This window comes from Carcharhinus amblyrhynchos, chromosome 1, assembly GCF_965287045.1.
Source record: "Carcharhinus amblyrhynchos chromosome 1, sCarAmb.v2.hapA, whole genome shotgun sequence".
Taxonomy (NCBI): Eukaryota; Metazoa; Chordata; class Chondrichthyes; order Carcharhiniformes; family Carcharhinidae; genus Carcharhinus; species Carcharhinus amblyrhynchos.
In genome coordinates, this window is record NC_137324.1 from 49,064,158 (window position 1) to 49,078,068 (window position 13,911).

The window sequence follows — 13,911 nt, forward strand, 5'->3', positions numbered from 1 at the left end:
TAACTGTCTTTAAAAGACAAAATTTTACCCGCCTCTACTACCACCTCTGTCAGCTCATTCCCGACAGTTATCACCCTCTGAGTGAAAACAATTGCCTGTCTGAACACTTTTCCATCTCTCCCCCTCACCTTAAACCTCTAGTTTTAGACTCCCCTATGCTTGGGAAAAGATGTTGACTATCTATTTTATCAATGCCCTTAATTATTTTATAGACCTCTATAAGATCACTCCTAAGCCTCCTATGCTCCAGCAAAATATGTCCTAGTCTATCCAACTTCTCTTTATAACTCAAACAATTAAGTCCCGGTAGCATCCTAGTAAATCTGTAAGACTAATAAGTCTGTAATTCCCTGCTTTTTCTCTACCTCCTTTCTTAAATAGTAGGGTGACACTTACTAACTTCCCAATCTTCAGGAACTATTGCATCTGCAGCATTTTGGAAGATGATCACCAATGCATCCATTACGTTTATAAAAACCACTTTCAACACTGGGATGCATAATATCAGGTCCCAGGGGCTTGTCAACTTTCAGTTCCATTAATTTTTTCAAACAGCTTCATAACTTGTGCTAATTTCACACCCTCATAATTTCCTTTATTCAACTTAACACCCTAGCTTCAGATTGAACTTCTTCGCTTGCAGCTATATTGTAGTTACTCATCTCAAAAGATTCTTATACAACATAATTATTAATGAGCCCTTTTTCATTACATAGCATTAGATCCAGAATTGCCAGTCCTCCAGTTGTCTCCCCAACATATTGGTCTTGAAACCCATCCCTAACACATTCTGAGAATGTGTTTTCCACAGCATTAATGCTCACTTAGCTTAACCAGACTCTGTGCAGACTGAAGTCCTTCATGATTACAGTGCTGCCCATGCTCCTGATTAATACCTTGCCCTGCATTAACATTACTATTAAGTGGTCTGTAAACAACTCCAAACAATGTCTGTTGCCCTTTGCTGCTTCTTAGCTTCATCCAAATAGATTCCATACATTCATGGAATCATAGAGTCATAGAATCATACAGTCCAGAAGAGGTTCTTCTGCCCATCGAGTCTGCACAGACACACGAGAAACACCTGGCCTCCCACCTAATCCCATTTACCAGCACTGGCCCATTGCCTTGAATGTCATGCCAAATGATCACCCAGGTGCTTGTTAAATGATGTGAGGCAAACCACCTCTACAATGCTCCCAGGCAGTACATTCCAGACTATCATCATCCTCTGAGCAGAAACAGTTTTCCTCAGATCCCCCTAAACTACCTGCCCTTCACCTTGAATTTACATCCTCTCGTGACTGACTCTTCAACTAAGGAGAATATCTAGCCCCTTTCCACTCTGTCCATGCCCCTCATAATCTTGTACATCTCAATCAGGTCATCCCCTCAGTTTTCCCTTCTCCAACGAAAACAACTCAAGCCTATCCAATCTCTCTTCATAACTTAATTGCTTCATCCTGGGCAACGTCCTTGTGAATCTCCTCTGCACACCTTCCAGTGCAATCACATCCTTCCCATCATGTGGTGACCAGAGCCATGCACAGTAATCTAGCTAATGCCCCAACAAAGTTCTATACAGTTCCAACATGACTACCCTGCTTTTGTAATCTATGCCTCAAGCAATAAGGACAAGAGTTTTACATGTCTTTTTCATCAACCCACTAACATACCCTTCCATCTTCAGAGATCTATGGACAAGCACAGCAAGGTCCCTTTGTTCCACATAACTTCCTAGTGTCCTCCCATTTATCGAGCACTTTTTTGTCAAATTACTCCTTCCAAAGTGTATCACCTCACACTTTTCAGGATTAAATTCTAACTACATGACTATTCCGTCTATATCTTCTTGTAGCCCAAGACATTCGGCCTCATTGTTAACCTTCCAGCCGGGGGTGGGGGATGGTAGGCGGGCGGGGGGTGGGGATGGTGGGGCATGTTACATTCACTTCTAATAAATACATTGTACTAGAAGCAATGTGCTCTTCAAGCATATACTCATAATCACTGCTTTTACAGTTGCGTAGATTTATTTGGAGATTGTTGTTGGTGGACAAATGTTGCCCTCGGGATCCAGGGAAATTCCAACTGCTCTTTAAGTCATCTCAAGGATCCATTACATCACTGAAGCATACAGATGGGATCTTTGTTTCATGTCACATCGCAAGTATGACAGCATTCCTCCAGTGTCGCATTGAAGTGTCATTATAAGTTACATGCTGTGAGACTCTGCATGGTGCTTTTACTCTCAGCTTTGAAACGCAGATTAAAAAGCACTGTCAATTCAGTCAAGTTTTCAATATCCAGTTGAGTATACTGGAAGTTAATCCAGGCTAACAACACTGGATGATTCAAGTCCAATATGAAATAAACTTAAAGGGACAATGACAAGTGCTACTCATGAAGTACGTGACACAGGGTAAGAAACCTTCCAAATGCACATCTTGAAAAATGTGAAAGCTACAGCACATTTAACAAAAAAAAGGAAGTAAAGGCTGTAGGGTAACTTTACAACATTGCCATAAAACATTCAAAGTTATTTTCTTTCAAATGACAGCCTCAAGAGAAAAGGTTTGAAGACAAGCTGATTTAAAAAATGCCTTCAACATATTAATGAAAATAGTCTCATTGGTTTATATGTTGCAGCAGTAGGCCTTCTAGTACCGATAAAGCAGATTACATTAATAGCAAGGATGAGGCAGCCAGGACAAAAATTTCAAACTTTGGGTAGCTGAAGATACATGTCCTTTGAATGGAGATTTGGAGTAAGATAAATGTTCTGTTTAGGATTGAGAACCAGAATTCCACTAAGAATAAGGCGTGTATTTTCTGAAGTTCTCCCTTCTTAGACAGTCCCTCAGTAAGGAGGATTTGCTTTCACTCTGGTTCAATGGTTCTGAGGTGACTGTTAAGTCCAAGATGTTTGACAAGTTCTGGAATGTGGTGGCTCTCTGGCAGTGACTATCACTCTCTCAAGCTGGAGGGCTCTTTAAGAATCTGGGAAAATATCTGCTTCCCTGACCCTTCCTTGTAATCCTTTTAGCTGCATTTTTAGGCCTTCATTCATTACTTCACTGATAGTAGTTTATGATTACCTTCAGCTTGGCACATAAACTGGATCACAATCTCAATAATAATGAGGTGAAAGCACCGAGCTTTAATGCAACCACAAAATTAAACTGTACAATAAGCAATACAAAAGGGCAATGTCCATATGGGAACAGGCTCCCAGACACAAGAGGATGATAACATATAATGGAGTAAACTCTTTCTTTGTTCTAATTCCTGTACAACGAAAATTCTTTGTGTATTAGCTAACAAGCCAAAAAATAAATAAACTGCATATATGCAAGCTGTTTCTTCATATGAAACTGAAATCTCAAGTGAACATAGATGCCCAAAGAATGGCCTAAATTTTTCATGTGATAGGATCTGGAGAATCAGCAGAGAACACATCCCCACTGACTCCAACAGGCTTGCAAATATAAAAAGGTGGTTAGATTAAGATACTGTGAAGAACAATGCTCGAGCAAGATTACTATCATCTTAATCTCAAAATTAACATTGATAGGCAGTATGTGGGATGTCCGTCCACACTTGGAAGGAAGTCCTACCTTGGAGAGCTGTTGGCTAATCAGATTGGCAGGCAACTCTCCAGCCCATCCTGGCAAGGCGCTGCAGTGGCCCAGAAGAGGTATTGCAGCTCCATGCTTAGGATGAAGTGTAAGGAGACTGTGTGAAAATAAGTGCCAGGAGTCCCAGGGAGGGAATAGTAGGGGATGTCTAGGAGGATCAGTGGAGTGGGGGGAGGGAGGGCAGAGGGTGGCAACTGGTGACTGGGGTAGGCCAATGCAGGAGAAGGAGGCATTTGGTCTTTGAGGGGAGGGAGCTCCCCTCAAGCTTTAAAAGAAACTTGCGACGGAGGCACCCCCCACCTTATTGTCCAAGATCAAGGATGGCAAACTTTTTCTATTTCCTTTCCTGAGTTATCCTGAGTGATCCTTTAAGGGCGTTAATTGGGGTAAAGGCAGGCTTCCCTTCAGAGGAAATCTCCATTCACTGCAGCAGGACTGGAGAATCCCAGCTGTGGGCAAGGTCGGAGAATGCAGCCTGAGAAAATGGCAATTGAAAGGTACAAAATTGTCTGTCACCCAGGCATTCCACTGTGTTATAAGGCTGAAGATCATGTTCCCAATACTCCACAATTCTAGAGCAAATTGCACCCAAAGTCACACCAGTTTTGTAAAGGGTTTTGGATCCCTCTCTCCCAACCTAAATCTCAATTCAGATTTATTCACATATCATCAACTCCACCATAAAATTGTCTCCGGGTGAGGATAGTTGGGATCCCAGAGGAAATCCCACCCATAGCATTTTATGCTCTCACCCCTCCCCACACCTCAGAATCCGTGCCAGGGGGAATGGGGTGGTGTGGGAAGCATAAAATTCAGGCCATAAGAAACAAAAATGTCTTTGAAAAAGACAATACAGACACATGTAAAATTGAAATCAAAATTGAAATCAAGAAAATAAGACCTTTGAGCATCGTAGATCAAGCACACTGTAAGGCATCACATAAATTAATAACCCTACTACCAATTTGTTCAATACCATAGATGCACAAATTTCTTTCACTTTTCGGTTTGATCCATTTGTGCTGCTATATTTCCTCAATAGATGACTGATGATGTTACTTGTTATTCCCTTTATATTTAGTATTCTTGCGTATCTGATGAGTGCAAGCTTTGACAGCATGTCACTTTTTTCAGCAACATATATTAACGTAAATTTCACATGGTGTGGAACGGTAGCGTTCTTTTGATTAACAAAGGAACAGAAAGTACTTTCTCATTGTCTATTTTTATTTACTAGTGTTTTCCAGAAAGGCAGACTTCAATAGCTAGCGAAATAAGTTTTTTATGCAGCAACTTATCATATATCTACACCCATAATTAAAAGTTAATTCTGAGAACTGTTAAGCATTGTATTATTAAAGGAATTTAAATGAATGACACATTCCTCAAGAAGACTGGTTGGAGGATAATAAGACTAGGACAGCTCAAATATAGACTGAGATATGAAACTTGCATCAAATTTTGTTTACCATATTTTCTTAAACAGTTTCATAGAGTGCAGAGGTGTTAATAATCCTCTTTGCTAATGCCATCAAAGAATCAGATGTTCTCTGAACCAGTAGGCCATATTCTTGGTACATAAAAGTTCAATTCAGTATATTACGTTCATGAAGACAAAATCAAAATGTTGGTTCTCCAGACAGAAATATGAAAGATTTTACTTGATCTCTTCTAGATTTAGATCACCAGAAGGATTTTCTTAACCTTTGAATAGGATTTTCAACGAGTATGCAGAGTGCAAATCCAAGAATGTGCGCCAAAACTGTGTGACCAATGAAGAGGTAAAACTAGAAAGAGAAAAGAAGAGGAAACTAGAATGGTTCATCAATTTAAAACAATAAAAACACAGAAAAGACTCTCTCAGGAATTTAAGTGTCTGTATAATGTAACTCTCACATAAGCTTGAAATTTCCTCAACGCTGTTCAAACTCCGTCATTGTAATTTTGCCAGAAAAGCAGTGTAAAAAATGATATGCAAGTATCAAGGTGATGAAGGAGGAGAAGTCCTAAGGACATTCATAGTATAAGAAATGAAAAATGGAATTCTCTGGCCATTCATGCCCCACCACCACTGCCAGTGAGAATGGAGAATTTTGCCTTTAGCCAAATCTCCATTCCCTGCAGCAGGACTGGAGAATCCCAGCTGCAAGCAAGGTCAGAGAATGCAGCCTGAGGGAACAGCAATTGAAGGGTATGAATCTGTCTTTCACCCAGGCGTTCCACTGTGTTAAAACACTGAAGATCATGTTCCTGATAATCCACAATTCTAGAACAAATTGCACCCAAAGTCACATCAGTTTTGCAAAGGGTTTTAGATCCCTCTCTCCCAAACTAAATCTCAATTCAGATTTATTCATATATCAAAAACAAAATGAACTACTATAATCTGGCAATATTCTGATACACAACTTGAAGAGGTATTTTCTTTAACTAATATTCCTTGATGTACTTTGCAGTGTTAACTTGGAATGGTTTGATTAATACAACAGAAAACGGGTTTATCACAAATTATAATGTTTCAAATCATAAAATCGACTCCGCCATCTGTGAGTAAACTGATTTTAAATTCCTTAAAATAACTTCTTAAAAAAACATATTAAACTGTTTCCTGTTTAGATTGGGATACGACAGTATCTTTAATAATAACATCCAAAACATACCTATTGATGTCTTTTTGCCTTTACATTCCAGCTTCAATCTTTGAAGATTCCTTCAATGCTTGCAAATGAGCGTGATTAGTAAAAATTCATCTAGGGGCATGGCCAGTTTTGTGGCAGGTTCTAGTCCTAGCACAATATTAAAATGAGGGGAAGGAACCATGGAAAGGCAAGTTGCACTGAGTGCAAGCTACATTGAAAAATTCCATGATTCCTTGTGCCAGTTAAGCTGATATTAGGGGGAAATTATGTCAACAAAAAAAAAACAATTCCAGGTCAAAATGATCCAGATTTATCAGAAATTTATTGTATATTCAGATGTACTTTTCTTTAATTCCTTAGAAATAAATATATTTTAAAATCAAAAGAATGTTCTTTGATCCAATTCATATTATTGTGGGACAAGACATGGTAAGTGCTCATTTATTTTACACTGATAGAGTGGATCAGAGGTAAGCATAATGCTGTTCTTCCCAAAGTCCACAAACAGCTACCCCAGTAGGCCCATCCTGTCAGCCTGTTCCTGCTGCACTCAACTCATTTCCTCCTATCTTGACTCCATTCTCTCTCCTCTCGTCCAGTCCCATCCTGCTTACGTCCATGATTCCTCTCATACCCTACACCATGGGCAGCATGGTGGCACAGTGGTTAGCACTGCTGTCTCACAGCTCCAGGGACCTGGGTTCGATTCCTGACCTAGGTCACTGTCTATGTGGAGTTTGCACATTCTCCCCATGTCTGCGTGAGTTTCCTCCGGGTGCTTGGTTTCCTCCCACAGTCCAGAGATGTGTGGGATAGATGGATTAGCCTTGCTAAATGTCCCCTTAGTGTCAGGAGGACTAGCTAGAGTAAATGAATGAGATTGTAGGGATAGTGTCCTGGGACATGTAGGTTAGAGAGATTAGCAGCGTAAACATGTGGGGTTGTGGAAGTAGGACCTGAAGTGGATTTGTTGTCAGTATAGACTTGATGGGCTGAATGGCCACCTTCTGCACAGTAGGGATTCTATGTATTCTATGTTCCATGTATAGCAACAACTTCCAGTTCCATGGCCCAAACAGCCTTCTCCTCACAATGGATGTCCAATTGCTCGACACCTTCATTCCCCACCAGGATGGCCTCAAAAGCTCTTCGCCTCTTTTTTGAGCAGAAACCTGAACAATCCCCATCCACCACCATTCTCTTCTGTCTGGCTGAACTGGCTCTCTCACTCAACAATTTCTCCTTTAACTCAACTCACTTTCTCCAAATAACAGGTGTTGCTATGGCACCCACATGGGTCTCATTTATGCCTGTCCCTTTATGGGGTATGTGGAGCAGTCCTGTTCCAGTCCTACTCTGACCCCCTCCCACAACACCTTTATTTGGTACATTGATAATGCCACCTGCCCCCATCCCCACGCCCCCAGTCCTTCAGGGCAATTGCCTTAACCTCTGTATCTCTGTTCTGCTGGTCACACATTCGGATCACTTAATGGACACTTTTAGCACCTCTCTCAGCTTTCTTCATCCTCATTTACATTCCCTTTGTCCTATTACAATCCTCTACCCTCTTTGCTATTAGCTCTGATGAAGGGTCTTCCAGACGCGAAATGTTGGTTGTATTCTCTCTCCAAAGATGCTGTCAGGCATGCTGAGATTTTCCAGCATTTTCTGTGTTTGTTACTATTACTGTTCTCATCCAGTGTCCACACACCTGAAATTGGAGTACTTGAACAGAAAGGAAGACCTTTATCCTTTCACAATCTCAAAACGAAGGAGATGGAGGAATTACAACAATATTAGGCAAGAACTGAAGAACGTAGACTGGGGACAGATGTTTGAGAGCAAATCAACATCTGGCATGTGGAAAGCTTTCAAGTGTAATTTGATAGGGATTCAGGACAGAAACGTTAAGGTAGACAAGTCCCCAGGGTCTAATGGGATATCCTCCAAAATACTGAGAGAGATAAGGAGGGAAATTGCTGGGGTCTTGAGAGAAAATTTTTATCCTCACTGGCTACAGGGGAAGTCATGATGTGGAGATGTGACACACATCTCTTTAACCTGTGCTTAACGCTCTCTCCACTCATATTGTCTATATCTTTAAGATTTGATTACCTGTAAAGACTTATATTCCAACCATTATTTTGTAAATTCAGTTTGTGTCTTTATATGCCCTGAATGTGAATAGCACTCCCACTCACCTGATGAAGGGGCAGCGCTCCGAAAGCTAGTGGCTTTTACTACCAAATAAATTTGTTGGACCTTAACCTGGTGTTGTGAGACTTCTTAATACAAGGGAGGTCCCAGAGGATTGGAGAATAGCCAATGTTGTTCCTTTGTTTAAGAAGAGTAGCAAGAATAATCCAGGTAATTACAGGCCGGTAAGCCTTACATCAGTGGTAGGGAAATTATTGGAGAGGATTCATCGAGACAGGATTTATTCCCACTTGGAAATAAGTGGGCATTTTAGCAAGCGGCAACATGGTTTTGTGAAGGGGAAGTCATGTCTGACTAACTTGATTGAGTTTTTTGAGGGAGTGACAAAGATGGCTGATGAGGGTAGGGCAGTGGATGTTGTCTACTTCGTCTTCAGCAATGCCTTTGACAAGGTCCCTCGTGGCAGACTGGTGCAGAAGGTGAAGTCACATGGGATCAGAGATGAGCTGGAACAGTGGATATAAATCTGGCTCAGTCAAAGAAGACTGAGCGGTGGAAGTGTGCATTTCTGAATGGAGGGCAGCAACAAGTGGCATTCCTCAGGGATCAGTGCTGGGACCTTTGCTATATGTGTATATATATATATATATATATATATATATATGATTTGGAGGAAAATGTAGGTTTGATTAGTAAGTTTGTGAGCGACACAAATGTTGGTGGAGTTGCAGATAGTGATGAGGGATAGAGGATGCAGCACGATATAGACCGTTTGGAGTCTTGGGCAGCGAGATGGTAGATGGAGTTTAATCCAGACAAATGTGAGGTAATGCATTTTGGAAGGTCTAATACAAATAGAAAACATGCAGTAAATGGCAGAACCCTTAACAGTATTGATAGGCAGAGGGATCTGGGTGTACAGGTACAAATATCACTGAAAGTGGCAATGTACGTGGAGAAAGTATTCAAGAAGGCTTACAGCATGCTTGCCTTCATTGGCCAGGGCACTGAGTTTTAAAATTGTCAAGTCATGTTGCAGCTTTATAGACCCTTAGTGAGGCTGCACTTGGAATTTAGTGTCCGATTTTACCATTTTCATTCTAAATGCTGAATCTGGGTGCAATTTGGATCCGACTTAGAAATCTGCTTTCAGGTGCCCCCATAGGCACTTAGCCTGAAATAGAAATTGCAGGTCCCATTCACACTGTGGGCGGGGCTTAGCATGGCTGAAATGATCGGAGGTCTGAACTGTGCATGCGCAATTGGAAAAAAACGTGAAAAAGTGTGCCCCATGTCAGATCGCTCCTGGGCCACAGAAAGTGGACAAAGTGGCAGAGGAAGGAAAAGTGGGAGCGATGGCCCCTACAGACATCACTGTCCCCCTTATCCACCAACCCCCCCCCACTACCCAGCCCGATTGCAACCCCCTGCCCCCTTCCCCCCCCACCAATCGCCCACAGAGTGGCAGCGGACCCCTCTGAATCCCCCTTTACCTCCCACCAGAGATCCATCTGCTTCCCCAGTGAGCGATCAGGTCTTCCTCCACCACCAAAGATACATCTTACCCACATCCCTCCTCCTCCCCACTCCTCCCAGAGAATGACCTGGCCTCACTCACCTCCCCCACCCCCAGAACGATCTGGCACCACTCCCCCCCCCCACCCAGAGGACAATGTGGCTTCACTCTCTTCCCTCCACAAGAGAATGATCTGGCCTCATTCCCCACCTCTCCAGAGAGTTATCTGGCCTCATTTCCCCCCTGCCAGAGGAACATCTGACCTGCTTCCTCCTCCCTCCTCACCAGACAATGGTCAGCCCCACCGCCCCCACCCACAACCACCAGACAATGATCAGCCCTCCCCATGCCCTCCCAAAACCAGACAATGATTTGTCCTCATCCCCTCCCCCCAACCTGAGAATGACCTGACCTGTGTCCCTCCTCCCTCCCACCACTGATCTGAGTCAGAGAGCCGTTGGAAGCTCTGAACGCTCTCTTCAGCAGCTGAAGCGCCCGATTCAGACTTTTATTCAGCAGTTCATTTTGACGCGATTCCGGATTGGCGAACACAGTCGTAAAGGGAGAAATGCTGATAAAGTTGGACAGGCAGTTCATTAATTCAATTGAAAAACACGCAAATACATTTAAATTGCCATTGCACCCGTTATGGGTGTGAAGCGGATCGCGGCCATTCCTGGGTTTCGGTAAAGTGGCCATCTGTGCGGACACAGGCATGGATTGCATTTATGGCCTCACACCCGACTTTACCACGTTTTCATGCCCGAAACCATGCAATAGGGCCATAGTGTTCAATTCTGGTTGCCACACTACCTAAAGGATGTGGAGGGCCTGGAGAGGGTACAGAAAAGATTTACCAGGATGTTGTCTGGTGTGGAGAGTATTAGCTATGAGGAGAGGTTGGAGAAACTTGGTTTGTTCTCATTGGAACAATGGAGATTGAGGGGCAACCTGATGGAAGTCTACATGATTGTGAGAGTCATGGGCAGAATAGAGAGCCAGAAGCTTTCTCCCAAGGTGGAAGAATCAATTACTAGGGGGCATAGGTTTAAGGTGCAAGAGGCAAGGTTTAAAGGAGAGGTACGAGATAGGTTTTTCACACAGAGAGTGATGGGTGCCTGGAACTCACTACCGGGGAGGTAATGGAAGCAGATACAATAGTGACTTTTAAGGGGCATCTTGACAAATACATGAATAGGATGGGAATGGAGGGATATGGTCCCCAGAATGGTAGGGGGTTTTAGTTGAGTTGGGCAGCATAGTTGGTGCAGGCTTGGAGGGCCGAAGGGCCTGTTATCGTGCTGTAATTTTCTTTGTCCTTTGTTCTTTGTAATCGACTTCAGGAAGCGTAAAGGAGAACATGTCCCTGTCTATATCAAAGGGGACGAAGTAGAAAGGATCATGAGCTTCAGTTTTTTAGGTGTCTAGAACACCAACAACCTGTTCTGGTCCCCCACATGCTGACACCAACCCCTCTGCTTTCTCAGAAAACTAAGGAAGTTTGGCATGTCAGCTACAACTCTCACCAACTTTTACCAATGCACCATAGAAAGCATTCTTTCTGGGTTGTATCACAGCTGATATGGTTCCTGCTCTGCCCAAAACCACAAGGAACTACAAAAGGTTGTGAATGTAACCCAATCCATCACGCGAACCAGCCTCCCATCCTTTGGCTCTGTCTACATTTCCCGCTGCCTCAGCAAAGCAGCCAGCATAATTAAGGACCCCATGCCCTAAACTCAACCTCTGAAATTCTCTCCCTAAACTTCTCGGTCTCTCGCTCTTAAGGCACCTCTTAAACCTGGCTCTTTGATCAAGATTTTGATCATCTGCTTTGATAATTCCTATTGTTGCTTGCTGCCAAATTTTATTGGGTAATGCTCCTGTGAAACAGCTGGAAATGTGTTAAAGATGCTGTATAAATGTAAGTTGTTGTTATTGCTGTGGAAAACACTTGAACATGCCCAGTATTAAATCATGGGAGGTGTTGAGATTACTCACCATGTTAATGTCTGTGTAATGAAGGAGTGTCTCCTGTAGCCCATAATACACATCTATTACAGCAGGATGTATCAGGAAGCAAGCATAGCTGAGGTTGGCTAGTGGGATCCATAACTTGCTGCATAGCAAACTTCTAACAAAACCTAAGGGGAAAATTGATAGAAAATTAAATTAAAATAACAGTTGAGAATTTAGCCCAAGGTTTCATTGGACATTCGGCCAATAAATATACATGCGCAAATCAAAAATCAACACAAACTTTAATCCCTTATTGAACAATCAATATACTGTATTCCTAAATTGAAGATAAGCTGAATGATTGAAGATAAGATCCAAGTCAAACATTTCAGCATATTTGGCAAGGTAAGTATCCCAAAACTTTTCTTTTTGTTTTTCCGCCTGAGAGTTTCTCCTCTCTTCTGTTGCGCTGACTCTTGTTGAGATACAATTCTACAATGCAGAGCGAGTGATTGTTGTCATTCTGTTCTTCATGGGAGTACTCATAACAAATGTCTACAAAACATCATGGATCTGCCTAGTAATAGCAAGAACAAGAATTTAATAAAGAATGTGAAGGTATGATCTGTCCAGCAAAAGGTAAAAACCTGCATAGTGATAGCAGTAGCCAGCATTCAATGGAATGATGAGATGTAACCTTTCCCAGCAACAAGATTAGTGGGCAACCAGGCAGAATTAGGCGTAAATTTCCCTGTTACCAGGAAATAACATACCTAGATGACTGAGAGATCAGTGATGGCATACTGATACTGATTGAGAGTTAAGGAATGTGAGAGATGCAGATAGCCCAAATACACACAAAGGAGAATCAAAGTGGAATCATGGTATAATTGTCAATATCTGCAGAAGCAGGCGGGCTAATTTACATCTCACAACCAAGAGCCATTGTAACATATAACAGCCGACAGGCCATTTTAAAATATCACAACTAAGAGGCCATTTTAACATCTAAGAAGTTTTATAACCAAGATAGTGCTGAAACCTTTGTAGAGCTAGTTTAAATATTTTCACTGGACCAGGAGAAGACATTTCCCAGACTTGATTACCTGTCTTGTACTGTGTGGTAACCATAAGCTGGATTTGATTTATAGATTGATTTAATTTCAATGTTGTTTGGAAATAGGAAAATCTCAAGGAGTTCAGGGATTGCAGATATGTATTTCGTAACAAGGGGTAATTACTACATAAACTGTTGCACGTGTTTAGTAATTTCTATATTTAATTGCCTTAGCGTATTATAGTCATATCTGTATGTATTTTTCTTTTCTCTAATTTAATAAATAGACTTTACTAACTGTTACACAATGACTGGGCTAGTTATTCTTATGGGGATTTCACATAATTTCTCACACTATTCCAAAGACAAAACCATTCACCCCACAAAACGGTGTTTCAATTTGAGAGTCCCTCACAAATAATATCCACGTGAGTCATGACATGGCTCATTATTTTCCAGCAACTGTTGCTGGTTGACAATCAGAAGCTGAAACTCTTTTTGATATTGTTTCCCTGCCCATTGCTTCTCAGCTGATTTGTTTCCTTTTAATGTCATTATCTTGCCAGCAACAGGGATCGCAGGAGCAAGATGGAATGAGAGGGCCTGTTCTTTGGTATGACTCCAAACATCTAGCTCCTTATCTCTTTATTTTGATTAACTACCTAAAAATACTTTTGCTCTTTTGTAGAGATTTTTCACACTTTTGAAGTCGACAGAACGTCCTTTAATATTGCAGCCACAGTCCCACTTTACGAAAGGCAAGTATTCTCTGAATGGCAGAAATCTTGACATGTACCCAACATGTCCCACCTCACCAGTACCCTTGTGAAATAATTAAGAATCTAACCATCCAAAATAGAAGATACTTGTTTTGTAAATTTTGTGCCTCAAGTTTATTTTTCAGAGATTTTGCCTCAAGTGCCAGATATCTTCTCCAAAGAT

General features: G+C 41.8%; 1 protein-coding gene across 1 annotated transcript in view; it reads right to left on the minus strand.

The window, feature by feature from the left end:
• Positions 1-5,320: 5,320 nt before the first annotated feature.
• Positions 5,321-13,911, minus strand: part of oacyl (O-acyltransferase like) — a 55,743-nt gene continuing 47,152 nt past the window's right edge. The window contains exons 14-15 of the mRNA XM_080188648.1: positions 11,955-12,097; positions 5,321-5,425 (exon numbers count right to left, since the gene is read on the minus strand). Of these exons, the coding sequence (XP_080044774.1) occupies positions 5,321-5,425; positions 11,955-12,097 (248 nt within the window). The remainder of the gene's footprint in view (positions 5,426-11,954; positions 12,098-13,911) is intronic.